Source organism: Musa acuminata, chromosome BXJ1-4 (genome assembly GCF_036884655.1).
Source record: "Musa acuminata AAA Group cultivar baxijiao chromosome BXJ1-4, Cavendish_Baxijiao_AAA, whole genome shotgun sequence".
Taxonomy (NCBI): domain Eukaryota; kingdom Viridiplantae; phylum Streptophyta; class Magnoliopsida; order Zingiberales; family Musaceae; genus Musa; species Musa acuminata.
In genome coordinates this window covers 33,056,876-33,081,797 of record NC_088330.1, presented here as the reverse complement: position 1 = coordinate 33,081,797, position 24,922 = coordinate 33,056,876, and the positions used below count along the sequence as shown (strand labels likewise).

At 37.3% G+C, this 24,922-nt stretch overlaps 3 protein-coding genes across 3 annotated transcripts; 2 read left to right on the top strand and 1 right to left on the bottom strand.

Moving 5' to 3' along the window:
* Positions 1-1,242: 1,242 nt before the first annotated feature.
* Positions 1,243-5,644, bottom strand: LOC135654520 (receptor-like protein EIX2). Its single transcript, XM_065175627.1, has 2 exons — positions 4,918-5,644; positions 1,243-4,754 (listed from the first exon to the last, which is right to left on the bottom strand). The coding sequence occupies exon 2, from the start codon at positions 4,373-4,375 to the stop codon at positions 1,544-1,546; it is 2,832 nt and encodes a 943-aa protein (XP_065031699.1). The 5' UTR covers positions 4,376-4,754; positions 4,918-5,644; the 3' UTR covers positions 1,243-1,543.
* Positions 5,617-8,036, top strand: LOC103976873 (receptor-like protein EIX2). Its single transcript, XM_009392215.3, has 2 exons — positions 5,617-6,531; positions 6,628-8,036. The coding sequence occupies exons 1-2, from the start codon at positions 5,628-5,630 to the stop codon at positions 7,908-7,910; spliced, it is 2,187 nt and encodes a 728-aa protein (XP_009390490.2). The 5' UTR covers positions 5,617-5,627; the 3' UTR covers positions 7,911-8,036.
* Positions 8,037-10,901: 2,865 nt separating this feature from the next.
* Positions 10,902-24,521, top strand: LOC103976890 (uncharacterized). Its single transcript, XM_009392243.3, has 7 exons — positions 10,902-11,100; positions 14,427-14,528; positions 15,383-15,568; positions 15,652-15,747; positions 18,839-18,985; positions 22,434-22,575; positions 23,271-24,521. Exons 1-7 carry the CDS (start codon positions 11,029-11,031, stop codon positions 24,293-24,295), a joined length of 1,770 nt encoding a protein of 589 aa, XP_009390518.1. The 5' UTR covers positions 10,902-11,028; the 3' UTR covers positions 24,296-24,521.
* Positions 24,522-24,922: the final 401 nt, after the last annotated feature.

Below are 24,922 nucleotides of genomic sequence, written 5' to 3'. Positions count from 1 at the left end.
AGGAACATGAATGATCAACTCTGTTTCATCTGTTGTGCACGCAAAATAATATATATGAATTATGAATCCGATTCCAATGCCACAATATATATATATATATATATATATATATATATATATATATATATATATATATATATATATATATATGATCATGATTTGAATCACCCAAACAATCTCTTTACTTAGATACATGAATTAAAAGTATGACTTTCTACGGGTAAAAGATTCATTGAATCATTTCTAAAGTAATTAAAATCTTATGACTTTACTATTGTTATTGTTAATGTACATTATGTACATTTGAGTTTTCTTATTGTGTGAAAAAAAACTATGTTTTTTAGATTTTTTTTTTCCCGGATGATACCCTTTTTAAAAATTTTCAAATCATCACCTTCTATTTCTAATGTTTCAAAAATACCCCTTAAAAAATCATCATTTTTTCCTGTCCACATTCAAATTTGTTTTCGTCAACTGTTTATAGTATTTATGGATTGATTTTTATGCATAAAATTTTGTATGATATTTTGAAAATATTATATAATATTTTGTTATAAAAACATTATATAGTGCTTTGTTTTAAAAGAGACACTATACAGTATTTTTTATGTCCCAATATTTTTAAAATATAAATATTATATAATATTTTTATGGATAAAAATAACCTACAAAACCCTATAATCAAAAAGATTTTTGGATTTGGCTTGGATAAAAAAAAATACTGTAAATAACTTTTGAGAGTATTTTTAGGATTTTTGAAATAAGAAATGATGATTTGAGAATTTTGAAAAGATATATCATCTGAAAAAAAAACTCAAAAAGAGAATTTTTCTGGACAATCGCACATTAAAGAATACTTTGTGGATCAAAAACTATGAGAATGTGATTCACAAAAACAAAAACAAAAAAAAACCAGAAAGAAGAAAGAGAAAGGTATTGCAAGCAGTTGGATTGGTTGAGGTGGCAACTACCACCAGGTGGTAGTAGAAGCCCAGCAGAACTCACCAGCACATAAAAAATGGGATATGCAATCTGTCATCTGATTGTGGTTTTCTTAACATATTTTGCATCACAAAATAAGAGAACTTGAGGTTTTCTTATTTTCTTAGGCATAATAGTAAGCTCAGCCTCAATTTTTCTTTTATGAGACTTGATCTACCTGAGGTTCCCTCCCGATTATTCTCCCAATTCCTACCATCAATTCTCTCCTAAAACACCACTCATACAAAGAATGAACAAGACTAATGATAAAGGTTTATGATATGCATGAACATCTTAAATACAAGGATTAAGCATTTGTAATGATTTGCAAACATGCTCAGGCAGTGAAATCATCCATATGCCGGAGCAACCAAAGAGAGGGCTTATTTGTAGGGTCAATGTTTTGACACATCATCCCAACAAGATCAAGCAAAGAACAGGGTGGCAGTCATATAAGTTGGGTATAAGAAGTGCCTTTCACCTTTTCCGCAGCTTTTACAGATGAAATGGATGCAGACTCCAAGGGGCAGCCAACTTCCAGGAACTTTGATCCAATAACCAGCTATAGCAGAAGCATAAACATGACCAGCTCTGCACTGAGGTGCAACCAAATCTCAGGACTGGTTAAATGAGCTTCGTCTTTTATACTGCCCTTATCTTGGCACTCATGCAAAGGAATACCACAAAGGCCTTGATTACCTACATAACTTGTTGAATCGAAAGTTGAAAGTTGACCTGAAATTGGAATTCTTCCCGATAGGTTGTTGTAAGATAAATTCATGCAGCTCAAGAAATTTAGTTGACCAAAGCTGGGAGGAATTGCACCCCACAGATTGTTGCTTGATAAATCAAGAGCCTCCAAAACCGTTAATAAGTTTATTTTGTCTGGGATGTGCCCTGTTAGATTATTTCCAGATAAATTCAAAATTTCCAATCCATAAAGATCTGTCAGTTCTTCAGGGATAGGTCCCAATAAGTGATTTTTGGACAGATCTATGGCCGCTACCAGATTAAGCACATTGCTGAACTGGATATAAAAACCCTTGATTTCTAGGTTCATGGCAACTTGGGAGTAGGAAGCAGTTTCACTTGGCACGTGGTTGAGGGAATAAGACATGGCACGCAAATTACCATAGCTCTTGGGAATGTTTCCAGAAAAATTGTTTCTCGAGAGGTCCAAGATTCGTAGAGAATTTAGCTGAGATAACGGAGGTAGGTTGCCACTGAACATATTGGCCCTAAGGTTAAGAAATTTTAAATTTGAGAAGCTTCTGTCCATCCATGTTATTTCTCCAGATAACTGGTTATAACTGAGATCAAGTAACACCATTGCCCGACAACTATCAAGGGAAGACGGAAGACCACCAGACAGTCTATTTCCTCTCAAGATCAAATGCTCCAGGGATGTCAGATGAGAAATTGAGATGGGAATCTGTCCGGATATCTCATTTTGAGAGAAATCCAAATCCTGCAAGTTTGAAGAACCCTTCCAGCAATCAGGGAGTTCTCCAGATAGATGATTGTTTGATAAATCGAGAGCTATCAGCTCCTCCAAATTACACGGAAATAAAGGTATGCTGCCACTAAGATTGTTCTTTGACAAGAACAAGTATTGCAATTTGGGCATTGTCTTGTGGATGCCAGGAGGAATAAGCCCTGAAAATGAGTTATTCGACAGAAACAGATAGGATATACTTTTAGGAAATTGTGGCACTGTCCCCTCCAACAAGTTGCAACTCAGATCCACATAGGTGAGCTTACTGTCAGCTAGCTCTGATAAGTCTGGCAGCATACCTCTGATACCATTGTGAGAGAGATCAATGAACTCCAAGCTGGATGAGAAGTTCCAAAACCAATCAGGTATGGAATCTGAAATGTTAACGTCATACATGTGCAGCGAGGACAGGCTCTCTTGTGTTTTAATCCATGAAGGAAATTGAGGTCCTAATATGCATGAACTCATGTTAATGTACTCGAGCCGGAATAGAGGTTTCCAGTCTGGTCTTACATTCAAAGCCAAGGACGTGGAGGAAAGACCAAGGTTCTTTAACTTTGTCAGATTAGCAAAAAAGTTCTCAGACAGACCACCTTTGAAAGAATTCAGGCCAAGCTTCAAGATAACTAGCTCTGAGAGCCATCCAATGGTTTCCGGAACATCACCATTCAGTTCATTTCCATACAGACTCAACTGTTGTAGAGATAGTAATCTTCCAAGTGAGGAAGGCAGCTTACCGGATAGTGAGTTCATAGATAAATCCAAAATTTTGAGATTCTGGAAATCCCCTATCCATTCTGGAAGATAACCACTGAGAGAAGCACCTCGCAAGCTCAATTTTGTTAAGCTATTCTTGACGCATCCAGAAAATATTTCCTTCATGTCACTTAAATTTTGTCTGAGAGGTGACCATGTCAGATCGAGCTGCTGCAGCTTACAGAGGTTCCCAAGAGCCCCGGGGATTGAACCTCTAAGAGAAAACCTATCAGAGAGTTCTAGTACAGTGAGAGAAGACATGTTACCGATACTCGCAGGAATAGAGCCATAAAAGTAGTTCCCTCTGAGGAAGAGATTTTGAAGACTTTTTAGATCAAACAGCCAGGTAGGCAGGGTAGAATTGGAGTAGTTATCTGAGAGATCAAGGGTGACTAGTGATGTTAAATTTAAGTGCTGAAAAGAGCTGGGAATGCCATTCAGAAGGCCACACTGAGACAGGCGTATCTCGAGTATGGAGTGGAGTGCGTTCAGTGCCTCCAGCCAGTTGGTTGCAATTCCAAAGTTAACAAAGCTCAAGTCTAGGTGTTGCAAAGAGGTGAGATTAGAGAGCCACCAGAAATCGTCAAGCAGGAGGGAATGCCCGTTGTTCGAAAGATCAAGTTGGTGCAGGCTCAAGAGATTGCCAAGCTGGTGAGGTATTCTTCCACCAAAGCCTGCTCTTGACAGTCTCAGAGTGGCCAACTGCTTGAAGGAGCCCAAGAAACGAGGTATGAGCATATTTCCGAAGTAATTGCCACTGAGGTCCAGAGTAGTCAAATGCTCGATGGCGAGCAAACACGGACTAAGTTCACCTCCCAAGGCCCATCTGTCATCTGAAACACTCTGCTCCTGGTATCGGTGCTGGTGTTCATTGTGATCATTGTGAAGGTCTAATCCAATTACATGCCCTGTCCTATTGTCACAGGAAACTCCCTTCCACAAGCAGCAGTCGGTGGTCACGTTCCAAGAAGACAGTCGATTACCAGGATCCTTGAGTCCTATCTTGAATTGTAAGAGGACTTGCCTCTCATTGTCTTGACAAGTGAAGCCAGCAGGACAGATGGGGGAATTGACAAAGAGAAAAACAAGCAGAATAGCAGCAACCCTCACGTAATATGGAGAAGATAGCAGAGGCTTACACATGGTGATCAAGTACTACAGTTGAATATAGATTTCTTTTCACCTGAAATGGATGTAGATATGTAGCAAACGGAGTGCACCTATCTCGATGCCAAGTTCTTGGAAGAGATATGGCTTGAAAATCTTCTTTTGCTTCAGTCCAATATAGTTTTTCTTCTTTCACAATGAAATAGTTCTTGAAGAGAGAAATTGTTGGACACAGTCGATTTATCATGTCAGAATAGAAGCCAGTGTGTACTTAACATATATCCTGACATAAACTTGTTGCCGCAGTATTAAAATCTAATGTAGGCCAAAAGAATATGAAGAAAGGCACCTTTGGAATGGAAAATTCAACAAGTCCTCGAGTCAAAACCCTAGTGTACGTTTTAGTAGTCATCACCTTGAGAGGAAAAGACAAAGAGAGTCACATTATGTAATTGCTGAAGTTAAACAAGGTAGGAAATTTCCAGACAGAATTTCTGAACTTTGAATAAGATAATATTGGAAAGAATACTAGCTTTCAAATGTTCTGAACCTTGATAAAAAAAGAAATTGTTCTGAACCTTGATTATTCTAAACAACTTCTGGATGAGCTTCCTGGCCTATTCGTTGGAGCTTCCAAGTTCCAAGCATCCTTCATTTGGGTAATTCCACAGTGGCCAGAAATCAACATCTGTCCTTTTCTACCTAGGTCCCTCATTGACTTGATCGACAAATTGCTTTGATTAAGAAACGATGAAGCATGACTCTTGTAGCACATGTGTGGGTCCAAGAATCACAATGACTTGGAAACAAGCCTGGCACTCGAGTCTTCTTTGAATGTTCTAAACGACTGCTGGAAAAGCTTCCAAATGGCTTGTCCTTTTTGTTCATTCAAAAAGGACTAGCTTATTAGATTCACAAAGACTTGTATGGGTTCAAGAATCACAAAGACTTGGAAACAAGTCTGGCACTTGAGTCTTCTTTGAATGTTCAAACCTCCAAAGTTCAAACAACTGGTGGAAGTATCACCACCTCAGACTTTTTCCACGAAGGTCCCTCATTGACCTGGTCGATGAAATTGCTTTGATTAAGAAACGATGAAGCATAACTCTTGTAGCACATGTGTGGGTCCAAGAATCACAAAGACTTGGAAACAAGACTGGCACTTGAGTCATCTTTGAATGTCCTAAATGACTGCTGGAAACGCTTCCAAACGGCTATTCCTTTTCATTCATTCAAAAAGGACTAGCTTATTAGATTCTGCTTAGGTTTTAGAACAAATCACTCAGTCATGGTGGTTCTTCAATTCCCTGCAATTGTTGCTGTTTTGCTTGCATTCATATCCATATACCACATTCAACATACAAACTTCTGCAACGGAGATGACGGTTCCACTATCCACTGTCCAGAGGTGGAGATGCGAGCACTTCTACAACTCAAAGAAGCACTGTATGATCCAAGCAACCGGCTCTTCTCTTGGTCCGGAGATGACTGCTGCACATGGCACGGTGTGGGCTGCGACAACCAGCTAGGGAGAGTCATCAAACTAGACCTCCGGAATCCCCAGCCACACACAGATTCACCTTCTGATGCTTCCCGGTCCTTGATCCTAGTGGAGGAGATAAGTTCAACACTGATGACTCTCGAATACTTGAACTACCTTGATTTGAGCATGAATGACTTTCGATCTAGTATACCAGACTTCTTTGGATCATATAAGAACTTGGGGTACCTGAATCTCTCAGGTGCAGGTTTCTTGACAACAGTGCCACAGCAACTAGGGAACCTCTCCAGCTTACTCTATTTGGATCTCTCATACAACAATCTTGATGTTGACGATGCATCGTGGCTTTCCCGTTTAACATTGTTGCAGCACCTTGACATGACAGGAACTAACATTAGCAATGCATCAAATTGGGCAGAAGCACTGAACATGTTGCCTTACATAATGGAGATTCACTTATCTCAATGTCAGATTGCAAGCATTCCTTACACCTTGCCACAATTGAATTTCACATATCTGTCTATCCTCGATCTTTCCAATAATCAAATTAGTTCCACCTTACCAAGTTGGTTATTCAAGCTAACTGCGCTGGAGTATCTATTTCTTGGCAAAAACTATCTCCATTCTTCGCTGTCAATTGGGAACATGCCCTACCTCAAAGTCCTCGACCTATCTGACAATCTCCTTGAAGGTTCCTCTCATCTAAAAATTTTTCTTATTCTTGTAGAAATATAAATGTTGAACATTATAACTGCTCAACTCTCTTTTTTCTTTCTCCTTTTTCCAGGACCTCTTCCATCCATTATTGGTGAAGCTTTTCCGAGTCTACAGACTTTCTTCCTAAGAGCAAATTATATTGCTGGCAGCATTCCATCCTCCATATGTAAGTTAGAGCAGTTGATTGTGCTCGATCTCTCAGAAAACCATTTGTCTCATGAGCTGCCTAGCTGTTGGAAGAACTCTTCGGTTTTGCAGGTTATAAATCTGTCAAACAACAACTTGTCAGGAAAAATTCCAAAATCTATCTGTTCTCTGACCTCCCTTGAGTCTCTGCACTTGAGCAACAACAACCTTTCTGGAGAGATCCCTAACTGCGTAGTGACATTGAATAGTTTGGTCATCCTTGATCTTGGACTAAACAGGTTGGGAGGTTGCCTGCCAAGATGGTTAGGAGAAAGAATGCCATGCTTGAAGATTCTAATCTTAAGGCATAACATGTTCCATGGACATATTCCACCATCAATTGCATATTTTCAAGTTCTACAAATTATGGACCTCTCACATAATAATCTGTCGGGCACAATACCAACAAGCTTTGAGGACCTTAATGCAATGAAGTTTGCCCAGAATACGATAAGCTTCACACCTGGGTCTGATAACTATTATACAGATAGCATCTCAGTAGTTACAAAAGGAAGAGAATCACAGTATGTAAAGATTCTCTTACTTTTGACAGCCATAGACCTCTCTTACAATTACTTGTCAGGAAGTATCCCTGAAGAAATAACAAATCTTTCTGGGCTGCAAAGCTTAGATCTTTCTAATAATCACCTAGCAGGACAGATAACAATGAAGATTGGAGGATTACAAAATCTGGAGTCTCTTGATTTATCACACAATGAGTTAACTGGACCAGTACCTTCAACTTTAACGACTTTAGATTTCCTTGGCTTCTTGAATTTATCATTTAACAAGCTTTCAGGAAAGATTCCATCAGGCAACCATCTAGAAACCTTTGGCTCATCTAGTTATATGGGTAATCCTGATCTTTATGGGTACCCCCTGAATAAGGAGAACCAAGATACCAAACCATCTCAAGATCCAAATAACATTGACACAGATGTGGAGGCAGAAGAAATGTTCTACTTCTATCTTAGCTTGGGACCAGGATTTGTGGTTGGCTTTTGGTCAGTATGGGGTATACTACTTTACAAACAAAAATGGAGGTATGCATATTTTTGCTTCATAGACAACATATGTGACAAATTTTATGTTACTGCAAAAGTAAACTTTGCAAGAATGAAAATTAAGTTGTTCAGATCAGATCAAGGTTATGGTTGTAACCCATGAAACCAAAGGAGAAGTGTAATATTTCTTTATCAAATTTATACTACATCATGGATTTTCTTTATGAAACCTTATGGCAAGTTTGTAAATTATAACGAACTTGGATTTTATTAAATTTCTCTTTCATCAGTACCTAGATCATGGAACTTCTTTTTTCTTTTTGTTTGAGATGAACTTATCATAACCTTGAGTGGTTTATGGCAAATGGACATGATGGGTCTGAATCACAGATATAGTTATCACTAATTGGAAATATTATGCTCATGTTATGATATCCAGCCACTGGGAGTACACTACTTCAAATATTGATAAAATAAATCACATTTTTTTAAAAACAATTTAGATAGCACTAATATGTCTTTTGGTTCTACTGTGTTTTCAGATTATTTATTGATGATATATATTATATCCTTAGAAGAGGGTTGTGGCATTAAGAATTCAATGTCCTATGTGTTTTCTTGCATTAAATATTAATAAATATGCAAAAGTAAGTCTAGATAATGTCTTTTAAATTCCACATCTGTGATTTTTGTGCATTAAATATCTACATATGCAAACTCATGTTTTTGTTACTTATATATAGGGATCTTTTCAAGCCTTGTAATGTGTATGGGTGTGTCTTTTAATCTCTTTCACTCAAAAGAGTGTCATCCTCTCCAGTCAATTTACTTCTCTTCTTCGACAATCCTAGATGTGGCAATTGTGAGATAGGGAATGTTTGATTATATTTGATACAAAGGAAGCAGCAAATAAAAATATCAAGACAGTGATGAGTGTTTCATGCATCAGAAACCTATTAGAACTTTGATAAATAAAACACAAGAAAGACACTATTGCATATATACTTGCCTTGATCCAACATGTAGTTTCATTCTGATGTGGGAACACCTTCTGTGACTCAAACAAAATCATGAAAACTTTCCTTTCAACATTATAAGTACAGTTTGTGAGTTATAAGGAGAACAAATATCAGAAGCCCTAAATTATGTGGAACCCAGTACATATTGAAATATTGCACAAGAGGTCATATAAATCTAATGCTGAAATATGCCAAAAAAGAACAACAATCTAATGACACCACTAGTTGAAAAGGAATCCCATTCCTTTCAGATTAATCAAGTGGAAACTATTTATCAAAATTATTCTCCAACATAGTCAGTAGTGTTAGTGACAAACTGCTATAGCATGCATTTTTCATTTTCAGACTCCAATAGTAGAGAATACATGTATGTAGTACAGGTTACACTAAAAATGATCAACAGACCAGAAATTTGGCATCAAATCACAATGCTTTACTTGGTGTTAAAGAGGGTCAACCTACATGATCCACAAAGAAGGAAGACTAATAAACTAAGTTCCAAGCTGAACAACTCAACCCCTCAAGACCATTACAGCATCCTAGAAGATTTTGCAGTTTCATCTCTCAGTGACAGATTCTCAGAAATATTCTGTGTAGATAGCCCCTTGACAGCAACAAACGTTCAGGCATTTACCTACATAATGATTTCATTTTCAAGCCCTAGTATGTATGAAATTACCTGAACAAACTTGATCATTATAATATGAAATTACCTACATAATGAATGATCTCATTCTCAGAAATATGCTTTATGGTGCTTTTTCTAAACTTGAACAAAATTATAATTTAAATATCTCTCTTAAAAATTATAATTTCTTCATATTAGCTCTATGATGCCTCTTCCTTCATATTAGAAAAAAAAAGGACATGAGAAAATTATAATTTTTCCATACCACCCTATAATTTCCAATACATAATTTAAGAAGCATTTGCTTGCATAAAAGAGATAACTAAAGCATTGTCAAAGCCCCAGAGAAGCGTTGTTTACAAAAGAGGATAAGTATAACATAATATATTATGAAGTTAGATAAGTCACATCAAGATGAAGCCTTGATTTTAGCATAGATAAACAACATAGATATATACGGAATGAGATTCTGCAACAGAGAAGTGCATACTAAATTAAAGTGGTGGTACTGAAGTGCAAAAAGATTTACAACTCAAGTATTCAATGGAAAGAGAAGCTATAGGGATCATGTAAAGATAACAGTTCCCTGTGGACTGCAATGACTAATTATAATGGATTGCAATGTAAAAAGTGGCAAAAAAAGGAAAAAAAAGATCTTGATATATTTAAAAGTAATAGTTTGACGGCAATAGTGCTCTCGTGGTAAATCGATTGAGTTTAACGTTCAGTGCAAAATGAGCATAGTATAAAGCTTGGGAAACGAAGTACGAAAAACACTAAGAGGCACAAAACAGAGAAAGAAAGAAAGAAAGATTGGAAAGAAAATAATACCACCACTGGAGTGTGAACTCACAGCAAAGGGAGAATTCGTTCTTCCCCGGGATTCATTCACTCCAATCTTTAAGCCTGAGCAGCGCATTAAGAACAAAGACGCTATCTTTCTTTTTACATATCAAGAGCGCACCACTGGTAGCATCGAATACGACAAGGAAGACCTCTGTGAGGAGTCTTTATCGAGAGCGAGGAAGCCGAGCGAACGACGCCCGTCAAGGGGTCGAGAATAATAATAATAATAATAATAATAATATTTCCGTCCTGATATAATAATAATAATAATAATAATAATAATAATAATAATAATAATAATAATAATAATAATAATAATAATAATAATAATATTTCCGTCCTGATATAATAATAATAATAATAATAATAATAATAATAATAATAATAATAATAATAATAATAATTTGATCCGCTTGTCCACTTAGACGGAACTTTTCCAGATTTATCTTCGTTGGAGATCCGTAAATGTGCCCAAATGAGCAAAAATAAATAAAAAATTCAGATTCTTTTCCCCGTGATGACTTCCCTTAGTCAAGAAGAAAAAGTACGTTCTTTGAGCCGTCCGATCTGTTCTTGTGCCGATCTCGAGCGTCCACGTCTCCTTGACGCGAATCACCATCACTGAGCAGCACCAACACGTGGGTCTCGGCGACCTCCCGTAGACTAGCAGGGATGCCCACTGTCTCTAGTCGACACCAAAGAAAGGGGGCGAGGAGATCGAGAAGGAGCGACCCATGTAACTCGTCGATTCCGGCCAGAGATCGCCGGAGGAGGGTTTCACTTTGGGAATGGCGTCGGAGGAGCGGCCAGATTGCGCGTCGCCGGAGGTCGGGACGACCGCCGACGGAGCGAATCATCTGGTAGATCGTACCCGTGTCCGCTACTTCTCTGTTCTCTTTTCTTTACTCGGTTCTTCTTTCTTGTGCTTCAGCTAAATTTCCATGATCAGTTTCTTGCGAAAGATTGCAAGGCATTTGGGGTTTTCTGCCTTTTATCTCTCTGTTGGGAATGCGGATTGTGCTTGCACTTCTGCGAGATTTGAGACGGTTTGTCTGACGGAAATGGTAGAGAGTATAGATTTAGGTTTTTGTCGAGGAAAATGGCAGAAAGGTCAGATTGCTAATGATTTACGGAAGAGAGGGGAAAGGAACTCGAACGTTTTAGGGAAAGGAGGACAGAGACAAGGGAACTTTAGGGTTCTACTCGAGTTTTACCAGTTGAAGGTGTCGGTAGCTTGTGATTCTTCTAGTTTTTTGGTTTCTCCTTTATCTTTCTATTGCATATTGGCAGAAAAGTTCAGTGATGTGTTATGAAGTAACTGAATTGACCGTTTTTCCGTAAGATTGGCAGTGTATGAGTGAAAGGTGCCGTGAAAATATTTGGAGTTGGGAGAAAATGTTGCTCATGTCTGTAGTATAATACGCTACAACCTGATCTGGTTAATCCAGGATCAAGCTGACCCCAAATGGACCTTGTGCGGGGTCTGTACAGGAATACCGTCGACAGGCTTGGGTCAAGAAAATGTCAATCAGATGAAATCCGGGTTGCAATCAGGTTAAGGGATCTGGTAGCAAAGTAACTGACCTAACTTACCTTTTCATCCACCAGATATATTGCTTTATATGACATATATTGCTACTTTTTAATCCAGTACTGCATTATTATATGTTTCTTGGAGTTATTAGTATTTGACATGTTGCAACATCACCTAAACTCATGTGGAGTGTATTCTATATCTTGTTATTGTCTTGGTCCAAACCCAAAACAAACATAAGCCTGGCCCGGTCAACCCAATTTCCAATATGAGTTCAGAAATTTGATGTTGGGTTGGGCTTGGGCAAAAGGGGTAGGAGTTTCAGGCTGTTTTGGTTCAAAGGGCTGGATTGGGTTTTGGACAAAGGGCTGGGTTTGATGTATTGGACCTGGAGAAATACCCAGCCAGAACTAACCTGTCTTAGTTGCAGCCCTTGTCTCCAATAGCAATCAATCTGACTCTTGGTGGTTTTTGTTTGCTTATGAGATAATATGAGCCACAATAGATCTCCCACACAATAGCCTTCTGCACAACCTATATACACATTGGCAAGAATCGGATATAGGGGAGTTGCACTGAGTCAAAGAGAAGAAAAGAAATAAATAATCTTTTGGCTATTGGTTGGTGTTGGTGTAGATCAAATGCCCTTGGTCCCATTATATACTGAGAAGTAGATATATGCTTTTTGCCATTGGACTTTTTCTTTTCTTTCTTAAGAGTGGATTGGTACCAAATAAAAATCGTTTAATTAACATCAAAGAGTTACAATTAAGAAAAGAAACTAAAGATGACTGGTAACTAGGCCTTAAAATGCCAGAATTATCATCGAATTACACCCACTTCTCTCCCCAGTCCCCACCCTCTCAACCTTCCTCTTGCTCCTATACTCCTATGGTAGCTTAATATCCTAACTTCATGCCCAGCCACGTCCATCTAGTGAATCCTTTCCCTTAGCTGTGCACTTCCCCCTCCTCTGTATATGTTAATTTTAACCATCCAATTTTCAGGAACTCTCTGATTGTTGATTATCCTTTTTGCAGGCCCTTTGTTTATATATGCTAAATATTTGTTGTACAAATGAGTTGGCATCATTAGAGACTGTTGTTTATCTTGTCCTATATGTTCATGGTATATATGAGAAGGTCAGGTACTATCCTAATCTGGAATCTTTATGGATAATGCTATGATGAAAAAAGAGTTCAAAATTCAATAATTTTAGAAGTTAAGCATGATATGTGATCACAATTAAGTGTAGAAACCAAAGCCATCTTTTGTTGAGGCAAAAGGAGGCCAAGCCTATAAGCTCATTTTCTTCAGGCTATAATACCAGTGCACCTATCAAGTCTACCCAGGAGTTGAAAGATGAAAGTCCTGCTCAAGTCTTTATGGATTGATCATAAACTTAGGTATTTAACTTAGTTTTCATGTATTGAACTTAATGTGGACCTGTTTTAGTATTTGCTAGTTTGAGTCTTTTCACAGTTCTACTAGTTTCTCACATTGTAACGTCCTATTTTCTTGGGGTGGATGGGTGGGGACTTCATTGTCACTTCCTGCTAAGATTTTCAAGAAAAAATAAATAAATAATAATAATAAGAGGAAGAAGAAGCTAAGCTGGTGCACCAGATGATGCGGAAGATTGGGTTGATTGAAGATGTCCAATAATAAAACCAATTCCAACAATGATGTTGTAAAGTAAGAAAGGTTATTCATGATTAGGGATCAGACGAATATGAAACTGAATCTTCTCCAAGAAATAAAAGATGGGGTTGATTGGTTCTGGTTATAGCCGTTAATTCAGGACATTGATTGATTAAAATTTCCTTGTATACTTTCTTATTAATTTATTCTAGTTTGTCTTTCCTTTATACACTTGGAGAGGCTATATGAAGAGGAGATTTTAAAAGCATTTACATGGTTGAACGATATGAAGTATTCCCTGTAATATTATGTGTGAGTGGTGTCTCTCCCCTTTAAAACAGAGCTCATAAGATATATAATGAATCCAAAATATCTATCATTTTCCTTCTCTTCCTCTGTCCTATAATTTGTTAATTTTATTTTAAGAATTGAATCTCCCAAAAACATCATTAATCCCGGTATCCTGACCTTTACCTGTTGAGCTTCCTGGTCTTTCAATTTAACAGTACCCTACCTTTTGTCAACCCTGTGTCTAGCACTTTTCAATTACCTTAAACAATCTTGAGTCTTCAATTGTTGGTTATCTGGTGTTTTGTAGCAAAATCTTCTGCTTCATTAGAGACAAGTAGAGCAACTTCAATACTTTGGGAAGGTTAGCTAGAAAACTCTCTTTTCCTAGAAGTTATGGTATGTCTACCTTGAACTCTACTCTACCTCTTTTTGTTGGTTAATTTTTTTCTTAAAATTAAAAGATTAGAACATCCTTTAATTTTAGCCTTATTTTGTTCAGCTCATTTCCAATTTTATTGAGCCTTAACACCCTTATAACAATCCCAACTCCTATTGCACAATACATATAAGAGTTTGCATACTATCTTTGTCGTAAAATGCATCCTAGCCGGCATCTTGTGTGGGAGCAAACACACTCCATGTAATATTAGATTTTGCTCGGAATTGTTCTTTTGTTTGGAATATGGACTCTAACATGCTCTGGTTATTTGCATATTGTAGCTTGTCAGAGAAGTAAAAGATTCACCTGATTGGTTGCCTTCTGGTTGGGTTTTGGAGACTAGAACTCAAAAGAATGGGGCATATGCAGGACGAGAGATAAAGGTACTAAAATTGTTCTTTCATTGTTAACCTTAATATAATTATTTTACTTGTTTCCAATAGTTGTGAATGAAGTTAATTTGTTATTACTCCTGTTCTTTATAAAGAATACTAATATATGATCCATTAACTTTCTATATAGTTCATGGCATATTTCTGACTGAGAAACGATTCAAGTTCGAGTGTACATTCTGGATCTTTCAAAAATAGTTATAGTTGGATGACCTGAATAAGTTTCTTATGTTGACCCTACTTTGACCCGGTATTGGTGGAATTCTCATGTAGATGGTTGTCCTTTTTATTTCTTAATTTTTTGTTTTCTTAACGAGCAATACATTGACATGAGAATCAGGTCTAGATTCATATATTAATTGTCTGCTTGCTAAGGAGAAAAGAAAATACAAGGTTACATAGAGGATTTTTTTTAAATTAGTTATATATCTTATCTATTTATCAGTATCATAAAAATCTGTAACATTGAAGCTAAGACTCAGAAACTTAAAAGTGCATTTTCAATGGCATCCTTTCACTTTCTACTAATGTTTTAAGAATTAATGAGTGCCCAATCTATGAAAGCGTGAGGGTGAATATAACATAAACACCAAACATAGGCTGCAACCTTGGCAGTCTATATATTGTTTACATATGCTTGCATTAGTCTTGCAACGTGTAGATTGTATCTCATGCTTTTCTTTAATTCTTGTTTAACTTGTTTAATTGTTATAGTTGTGTCGATATCAAGATAATCCAGAACATATTTACAACTAAAACGGTGCCAGCTATTTTGTGTTAGGAAATACAATATTCTCTAATAGTATATGGCTTTGATGATTCATTCATCTACTTTTTTCCTCCAGTGCTATTACAATCCATCTACTGGATCCAGATTCTACTCAAAGAAACAGGTATTTCGGCATCTTAATGCCAGAAAGGATTTTAGTCCTACAATCAGAGAGACAAGGAGTATCACCTCAAGTAACATGAAGAAACCTTGCACTTCAACCAGTCAAGAGAAGAGCATCAAGGAGAGCTCCTCCAACAATGTTTGCTCTTATGCAAGCTTCTCCTTTAGTGTTTATGGGTTCTCCTTTAGTACAATGACACTTTAATATGTTTGATGGTTCAGGCTCCAACTGGATATGGTTCAAACGAGTTACCTCATGGGTGGATTAAGGAGATAAGGTTCAGAAAGTACAAACGAGGAAAACCTGTAAATGAAACGGTACTATTTCGTAGTGTATAATTAATTCAACTGTAATGTATTTCAATTATTTGTATCCTTACTTGGATGAAATATTGACATTAAATTGAAATGCTGAGGAGTATTTTTATTGATCTACATATTCTTTGGACATATAATACCAAAATCTTTTACTTCTAGATTTCATGTTTCTTATTCATTCTCCAGCCTCTTTCTCTTTTACATTTGTAGGGTTGACTTCTCCGCCAAATCAAAAGACTAATAGAACTTTTGTAGACTAAGAAAGGACTGCTAAACACTAGATCATCATATATATCGATTCATCCTAGTGCACTTGGCTTCAAAAGTCTCATTAAACTCTCTAAATTCCAGTCAGGGACATCACTAGCTTTTGATCCTTTTTGAGTAGGCAAGGTAGGTCCCCTTGGGTGATTAAAGAGCTTTGAAGGGCCCTTTAGGTATGAGACACATCTACTAGACCCAGTTATTACTAGCTAAAACCCCTACTTGGACAATCTAAGGGTCCCAGAGGTTAACTTGGGCATGCAGATTATGCAAAACATGATCACAAGTTCACAACTTCAAGGGATTCAGGAAATTTTGTAGGTTGCTCAAGGGATTGTGTGAACAGAGGTGAGGCCACAAAGGGTCATGAAAGCCTTAAAGGGCCTCCCAGTGAAGCAGAAGGCCTAAAGGGCTTTCAAGACAATTAGATTATCACATCCAAAGTGGATTTCCAATACAGAAACATTCAAAATGTGCCAACAATTTAAAAATAGTACAATGACATGGAAAACATAACAATATTACAACCCAAGCTCAAAGCCTTAATTACGATAAGCTAATTACAAAAAGGAAACATAAAATCGATCCTTTTATTTATAAATTTATTGAATAGCTTGAATGTTGCTTCCACCTTGTGTTTGTTATGATCCCATAGGCCCCTAAAGTAATGAAACATCAATATAATAAAAATTCGATAAATATAATGCTTTTTTAAGAAAATGCTGTATGGATACTGTGGAATATACTGTATTCCTCTTCAGTATGCAGCTGGCTGAGACACCATATAGTGTGTATGCATTATGCATCATTTTGCAGCACATGATTTGATGTTAAAATTCCATTCAAAACATATAAAACATGGTACAAAACTATAACTTACAGAGCAGCATATACTGGAGTTCACAAAAATATCAGTAAATGACAACTGTATTTAGAACTTATCAAGTATGTGATGGTATTTGGTAGTTTATACTCATTTGAAGCTATTTGGATTAGAATAACTATTGACCCATAGTTTTTGAGGGGGAAAAAAAAACCATGCTTTGTGTATCCAAGTAACTGGCTACAGAAATGGACGCAGCTGCTCGCTTTGAATGTTCTGCCAATAAGGACCATGTACATAACCACACATTTATATGCAAATTACAAGGCTTTCTATCCAGTTAGTTTGACCACATTAGCATTTTGCATTAGTTTTTATGCATATGTAAAGGACAATCATCTGCAGATTGAAACAATGAAATGCTGTCCTGGTCTCGATATTATGAAGTATCATTATGGGTATTGGGTACCACTGCATACAGGTTAGTAAAAATCCCAGAGAGATCAGTGTTGTCCTTTTCATCCAGTACAAGTCCATGCCTAGTTTTGGCTAGCCAGTTCAAGGCCCAACTCATTGCTCGAGTGGAACTCTTGGTTTCATCCACATGCAAGATGAACCATTTGATAGACATCAATCTGTAGTACCCAATTCAATATAATCAGCAGTACAAGATTTGCAGCATATGACATAGGGCTAGTATCTGGAATATATTAGACAGAATTATTACTTGATTCTGGTGCTAGTAAACGCTCTAGTCCTTGCCATTTGATGTGGCTTTAGATTTATTTGATGAGATCATTATTCTTTTAAAATATACTGAATCATTGGGCTTAAAACATGAATTGTTTATTGTTGAATTATGATACAGTGCAACAAGGAACATCGGCACGACCAGGCATATCGGTCCTTGGTCAAATTGGTACATATCGATCAGTATCAGTATAACAACACTTGGTACACTGATACATACTGATCATACAAATGGTGGTGGAGGAAAAGGAGGAAGAGGAAGGAAGAAGAGGAGAAAGTAGGAAGAAGAAGGAAGGAGAGGAGGGGTTGAAGGAAGAAGAGGAGGTAGAAGAGGAGGAAATGTACTCGAAATTAGGGCGGTGACGAGTGGCAATGGTTCAGCTGCGTGTCAGTGAAGAGAGCTTGTGAATGTGAGCCCTAAACCTGAAACTTGTTAAAGTCATTTTTCTTTCTTTTTTTTGTTGGTTGGTCCAGACCGCCAAAATGGGGGCAATCTGTGTACCGGCTTATGCCCGGACCAATATGTATCGCTCATTTCATACGAGTCCAGGTGAAATGGCATTTCTTGTGATGCAATACGGTTGCTTGACTCACAAAGTTATCATATATGTTATCCTTCATCGAGATATTATGCTCAGTATAAATTTTTGTGGTCCTAGAAGATATTCTTGTTCATGATATGTATCATAGACAATACAGAACCGTTGAAGATCACTCAGAACCATCAAAATCCAAAATGAATTGGTAAAGATATCTTTTAGACCTGCAGTGCACTAAGCATGTCAACTCGCTATATGGCACCATATTGATACTGCACCATTCCAAGTGGAGATCACTATAGGATTGATAAGCCTTGGTTGAAAGAAGAAGTGCATCTCTTTACTACAATTATCATTTACTTTGCATGAGTTAACATGCAAAAAGTACTTCATTTAAAAAGTTAAATTACATTTAACTTTGTAGTGTCAGAATCTGCACAATGCCAAATGAATATAATGCACAGGTATTTCACCTTCGGAAGTGATTATGATGATAAAAAAATTTCCATTTCAACTATTCATGGCTTGATGTATTCATGTGTATGATTGCCATTGTTTATCCATTCTTGGCTTATTTTGTTTTTAGATCATTACTTAACTCACTTTTCCATATAGTATAAGCAATCTGTTTCTGTGGTCTGGAGGATGTCCACTTTGCAGAAGTTATATCAGATTATCAGATATATCTTTTATTGTCTGCTGTTTGCTGCAACAGTTATACATTGATCCAGATGGTGAATATGCATTTCGCTCCTTAAAGGATGCATTTCGGTATATTGAAACTGGAGATGTCAATAAATGTGCAAGCAAACCACAGAAAAGGAGTATACGTGAGTTGCATACTGTAGAAAGGGAACTACATGTAAGTTTATATCATATTTCTTCGAGACTCATACAATCATTACTTGTTCTAATTGATATTGAACTGTTTTTATCTATATTGCTTTCTGCATGGCATTGTTGGATAAAATATAGTGGCAAATAAGTTGAGTTTTATTTTTTACTATATATTTTATGAAATTAATGTCTCAGAGTCATTCATAGTGTTATGGCATGCAGCTCATAATTGAAGGCAGCTAACTCATATGATGGTGCTTATTGATTACTGACGTCTTTTTTTTTTTGCACTACTGACATCTGTATTGATAGTTGTATTTAGGCTATATGTGTCTGCTTAAGAAAATAGAAATATATTGATGCAGGAACTTAGATGTCTTCATCATATCATTGTTGGGAAGAAAGGAAACCAGATTAAATTTGATTATTTCTAGACGATCCACTGTTAGGTTTCTTCTTATCTTGCATGTAGGATCCAAGTTTGACCAAATGATTTTAAAGTGGTTTTAAATTTTAGGGCGTTCTGGGGTTTTCTCTTCATTATGTTGCTGGTTTGGGCAGATATGGAGGAGAATTGACAGCAGCAGCCATTTTAAGTAATTAGTGTCTGATGAAAGATGACATGACTTATGTTGCCTTGAGCGTCGATTTCTACATTTATAATAAAAGAAACACTCCATATTTTAGTAGGACTTAAGTGACAAGCTCACATGAATTCTTGATTATAACCCTTATTAAAATTGTGGCAATTATTTATCTCAAGAGCACAAGGTTGTATGTGGCTCAAAAGTTCAACAAAGGAGGAAGATGGCTGCATCAGAGAAGATAAATCTGAGAGGGCTTTTTCTAAAGCTAATTTTGCAACTCAATGATTTGTGCATTTAGGAATGGGATAGTAAAGGAAAAATTTTATAAATGCTGGATCATCAAACAGATGAATTTCACTGAAAGCAAGCCGGGAGTCTCATCATTAGTCAGAGAGCCTGTAGCTTTCTGCTTTAGATTGTTAAATAGGTGAGTGACTGGATCAGATGGTTAGTCTTGGCATTTTATACTTCAGAATTATACGCATGATTGAAGAGCAAATGACTACTATTTTAACGAAGCTGCTGCAAATTATAAATTCAGTGACTCATTGGTTGAAGGTTACTTTTCACATGACATTCACAAGATGAAACAAGGAAACAGTGAGAAAAAGAATTGCATGTTCTTCTCAGCCTACTGCAACTTACAGATACAATCTCAGAAGTTGCTCATCTTTTAGTAAATGCAAGGTGAGCATTTGGAATATGTGATCAAACGAGTTGCAAACAACGAAGATTCAGAGATGCATCTCTCTGTTGTCTCTGATGCTGAGACTGTGAATGTGCCAATGTGGCGCCACTAATTCTAGGTGTCTTAGGTATTCGAATGATTCAGTTGATCTTTCTCGTCTATTTTTTTTCTTTTTTTCTTTTTCAGATATATATTTATTTCCTAACCATGTAAACCCAGGAAAACTTAGTGGATCTATCTGTAAGTTCTAGGAAGCTGCAGGGAACTTCATAGACTCAACTACAATGTTGACCTCAATCTGCTGCAACATGGGGGATATTTGTTCCACTCTGTCTAGAACTGCATTATCTAGATTCATGATTAAGTCTACTAGTATCTCCGAGGTTTCATGATCTACCTCCTTATTGATGCCAAGGGCTACCTTTACCAGCTTGTTTTTGCATCACCAATCACTTGTTGGATATGGAGGTCTCTTGTTGAAACTCTCTTAAGCAACAATTAAAACCTTGATTCGGTCCGGATGGCATCAGTGTGCCACTGGTACAGCACTTAGTACTTGTTCATGGTTCCAAGCATCAGGATGGGTCGGTACTGATTGGTACTAGCCGGACCATTACAAGCAAAGAGAGTGAGGGCGAGGAGCCGTATAGTTCCATGGGGCGGAGGTGAAACCACAACACGATAAGCAGCATTGGAGGAATGCTGACGAGGAGGAGGCAATAACACAGGAGGGAGGAGCAGTAGCAGCGGAAGTGAAGAAAAAGATAAACTAAAAAGTACTAAGGGTACTGTACTGGATGGTAGGTTTACCATCTGGTAGTATAGCTTGGTACCAGTCCGCTTACCACCCAGTAAGTCTAGTGCATTGGGCAAAATTGTCCAGTTTGTGTACCGGCTACTCAGTTGTCGGATTGGTAAAAAACAGGTCTGTTCAGACGTATGATTGATTTTTAAATGTTGCTCTTAAGTAGTATTTGGGCAATAATTGGTAGAACAATATATCCAAATAATTATTTGAAATGTTAAAAAGTGAGACCTTCCGTTTCTCCAAAATTGTCCCAGAGAGTAACTAATTATCACAGGTTCCACACAATGCGTAAATTGATGCTATATGGTGAATCAACATAATTGCAAAAGCCAACCTTTAAGCTCTTATGTAGCATGCCCATTGCCTAGGGAGGACATAATTACTGAAAAATGTTTGGTTAGTCAACTTCAATGGGTCCCAATATATTGTTACTATCCCCCTTTAGCGATTCAATCCCTTTAGTATTCCCTAAATCAGGTCAGAAGAGAGAAGAAAAGCATCAAAAGCAAGCAAAACGCTGATGTGTCTTTGTACCGGCCATGTTTTCATCTTTTGTCTTAGCCTCAGATTCTTTAATTCTCTGTTGATCCTCAAGCTTTGTTAGAGGCAGACACATCATCTTGAGGTGAAACTTGGAAGAAGAGGCACCTCATCTCAAACAAGCAAAACCAAACAATTATAAAGCTCTTTCCTTTTCCAGTCTCATCTTAGGTTAGGTAGATGGTCACAATAACATTAGTGAGTCAAAGAGAAAGTTTATTGTTAGATTGTCTATCATTTAATTCTACCCATCTATATACTAAATAAAAATTTAGTGTTAAATATCTGCTATATTGAAGCATTTGACTTGTTAAATAGTATAAATTATAGTTTTGCACAAGTATTCCACTTTGGGTTTATGGCATCCATGGTGTTCACAAATTGCAATGTCTCAGGCATGTTCATTTACACTGTGTTTTTTTTGCTATATTGTTAATTTTATTAAATTGCAACTCAATTAGAAACATACTCTTTTCATGAAGTGATTAGAAATTATGAGTTAAAGTTGTTTTTTTCTGATCAATATAGCTGCTTTTAACTGAAGATGGAGACATCCAATTATAGCTACAGCTCTATCTTGTATGCATAATGCCCACTTGGGTCTATCCTTTATTGTAGATTCATTCAGTACTTCATGTATTCTCCACTTCTTGTTTTAGTTAGCTAGGATTATCTAGCAATAATTATTAAAAATGAATTTGCTCGATATGCATGGTGTTCATGTTAGGTTACATTTTAATTCATAACCATTTCATACATCTGATAATTTATCAATATTTAAATTACCTATTTCCTTGTAGGTTTTCTTGTAGATATTTTTGCCAATGTTCTTATGCATTCTTCTCTGTAGCCCGCTGCTGCAGCCAAAAGATTACACTGGCGAAGAGATGCCTCAAGGAGATGCCTCTTTCCAGAAAAAGGTACTGATTCAGATGTGAAGATGGCAACAGAGATCAACAAATCGCCTCAGTGGTCAAATTTGCCTCCCTCAGGTCATGCATCAGCAACAATAAAATAAATCAATGTTGTTATCAAAAGAAGTTATTTAAAGAATTTTGTTCAAATTTCTTATTTTCTTTGTGCAATTAAGTTGCGAAAAATTTAGTGAGGCCTTGGGACTAGTGGTTGCCTACCCTCCTCATCTGAAAAAGGTTCCTGCTTGAACCTTTCTAAAAGTGGTACACTACTGATGACAGGGCAATTCTCTATGTGGTGTTCCTCCCTCTATTTGTTTTTTTAAAACAAAGGCTAAAGTTTTGATGAACTTACTGAGACTAGAAAAGGCCAAAAAATGTGATATAGGTGCTTCTTCAAAGTGTACATTTCATAGTTTTAGAAATCAAGGGAAATTAAGAAGCAATTGGTTTATACTCGTGAGCAATTGATTGATCAATTGTTGTGCATACTGAAACCTGTAAGCTCTGGCGATTGATCATAGTATTAGCTCAAACTTGATTTCTGGATAAGCTGTGGAAATCCCTGAACAAACATGACTATCCGTTTCTGAGATCTGGACCTTTACAGAAATACAGGTCTCGAACTTGTTTATGTATGGATATTATGATCCAACTCTTAATTCTAAAATTGAAGGGTTAAAGATTTTTATCTGCAGGGTATAAAAATGGACACTCTTTGGATTGCTAGTTTTGACTTATTTTTTCCTCTTTTTTTTGTCTTCTTATTCCAGGCACAAAAGTAGCTGATTCATTACATGTCAGGCACTTTGATGGAGTTGCATTTACAGGCCAAACATTAGATCTGGGAAAGGAGAAATTGTCAGAACCAGCAATAGGAAAGCCATCAGACTCTGTTAATGATAAGCTGTCTGATGCAATGATTGAAGCACCTAAAGCATCACAAGAATGTTCCCAGTTGAAGCAATTTTTTCTTAATGATGAATGCCTCTCCAACGGGTTTGATGAGATGCAGCAAGCAAATATGAGACAAGTAAAGCATGTACCGTTGGTGCCTCTCCGACAGCAGAATGGAAATCTACTAGCTCCAGAGACTAACTCGTTGGATGAAACAAACTTAACGCTCAAGAATGAGGAGCAATCTGAACCTAAGAAGAGCAGAGGAAGACACAAGCGTGGCTTCACGAGAGCCAAGGCCATAAAGCCAATGAAGATGCCACTCCGAGCATCTAAACGATTGGCTGCACTTAGGGGCAACCAAATGTCAAACTCTGGAGCCATTCAAAGGTCTAATGGGAACAAATCAGCTTCAGTTTTGGCTCAGAGCGCTCAATCTGATCTAGTTAACAAAAGAGTCCACCAGAAAAATGTGACACCCATAATAGACCTTGAACAATCAGACGATCTTGAGAGCCACAAGCATGCAAGTGAAGAATCAAATGCCAAAAAACAGGTTCAATCGGGAAGATCTAGCAGTGAAAAACCATTGGCACCGTACAGATCACCATTCGGTGACTCTTGGCCAGACCCATGCCTTGAATTTGCTTTCAAGATGCTTACAAGTGACATTCCCGTTTTTGAGGAAACTGGGGACATTCAGGAATATTTCCATCAGGCACTGCTCTCGACAAAGAACTCAATTCTTGGTGGACCAGCTTCATTGACTAAGTTCACAAGCTCAAGCCAGAGTGAGAATCTTGTACAGATGGAGCCATGGGGGACACAAGTGTGCTTCAGGAGTGATGGAAGTGCATGTTCCTTGCAGAAAGGCCAGCAGTCTAGCAAGAAGGCAACCTAAGTGGTTTTGTTTAAACTGGTATATTACTGTAGCACTAAAACTCTTCCAACTTTGATACTGCAGCCTGGTGCATTTTGAGGCCATGTTGTAAAACTAGCAATTTTTTGTATCATTTTAGCAGACTGGTGGAATCGACTCTTAACCTTAAGCTTGCCGTTCCGGTCAGGCTTATGGCTTATGACAGCATAGCTGCTCAAGTTGTGCGTTTTATGACCATCTTTTTCCATGACCTGTGAAGTCAGCTTGGTGCAATTTCCTTGTTTAATCGTTTAGTTCTTTTTTGTCTTTTAACAGGCAGATATATAGATCGGTTTACTTCACCTTTCACCTACATTGTGACAGAGATGCAACAATAATTCCTGGTAATTGAGTGCCAAGCTTTTCTTCTTGATGTTAGAAAGTTCAAATAGAACGGGTTGTGATTATTTACAGTGGTAGTTCTGCGAGATGCAACCCTGAAACTGTGTCGTGCTCACAGATATCAGAGTCATACTTTCTTGGCTAAACTGCTATGTGAATGTGGAGGACTGACTCTTTCTACTCCCACGTAATGGGAAATGGTAGCTAAAACAATAGACAAACAGTTCGCCACTCAATTAACCTGGGTTACAGGTGTGGGTTTGGTTG

Excerpts from the sequence above, each read along its gene's own strand:
- LOC135654520 (XM_065175627.1), bottom strand. The coding sequence starts at position 4,375 with ATGTGTAAGCCTCTGCTATCTTCTCCATATTACGTGAGGGTTGCTGCT.
- LOC103976890 (XM_009392243.3), top strand. The coding sequence starts at position 11,029 with ATGGCGTCGGAGGAGCGGCCAGATTGCGCGTCGCCGGAGGTCGGGACG. Across the intron at positions 11,101-14,426 it reads CCGACGGAGCGAATCATCTG|CTTGTCAGAGAAGTAAAAGA; the intron begins GTAGATCGTACC and ends TGCATATTGTAG. Across the intron at positions 22,576-23,270 it reads GTCAAATTTGCCTCCCTCAG|GCACAAAAGTAGCTGATTCA; the intron begins GTCATGCATCAG and ends TTCTTATTCCAG.
- LOC103976873 (XM_009392215.3), top strand. The coding sequence starts at position 5,628 with ATGGTGGTTCTTCAATTCCCTGCAATTGTTGCTGTTTTGCTTGCATTC. Across the intron at positions 6,532-6,627 it reads ATCTGACAATCTCCTTGAAG|GACCTCTTCCATCCATTATT; the intron begins GTTCCTCTCATC and ends TCCTTTTTCCAG.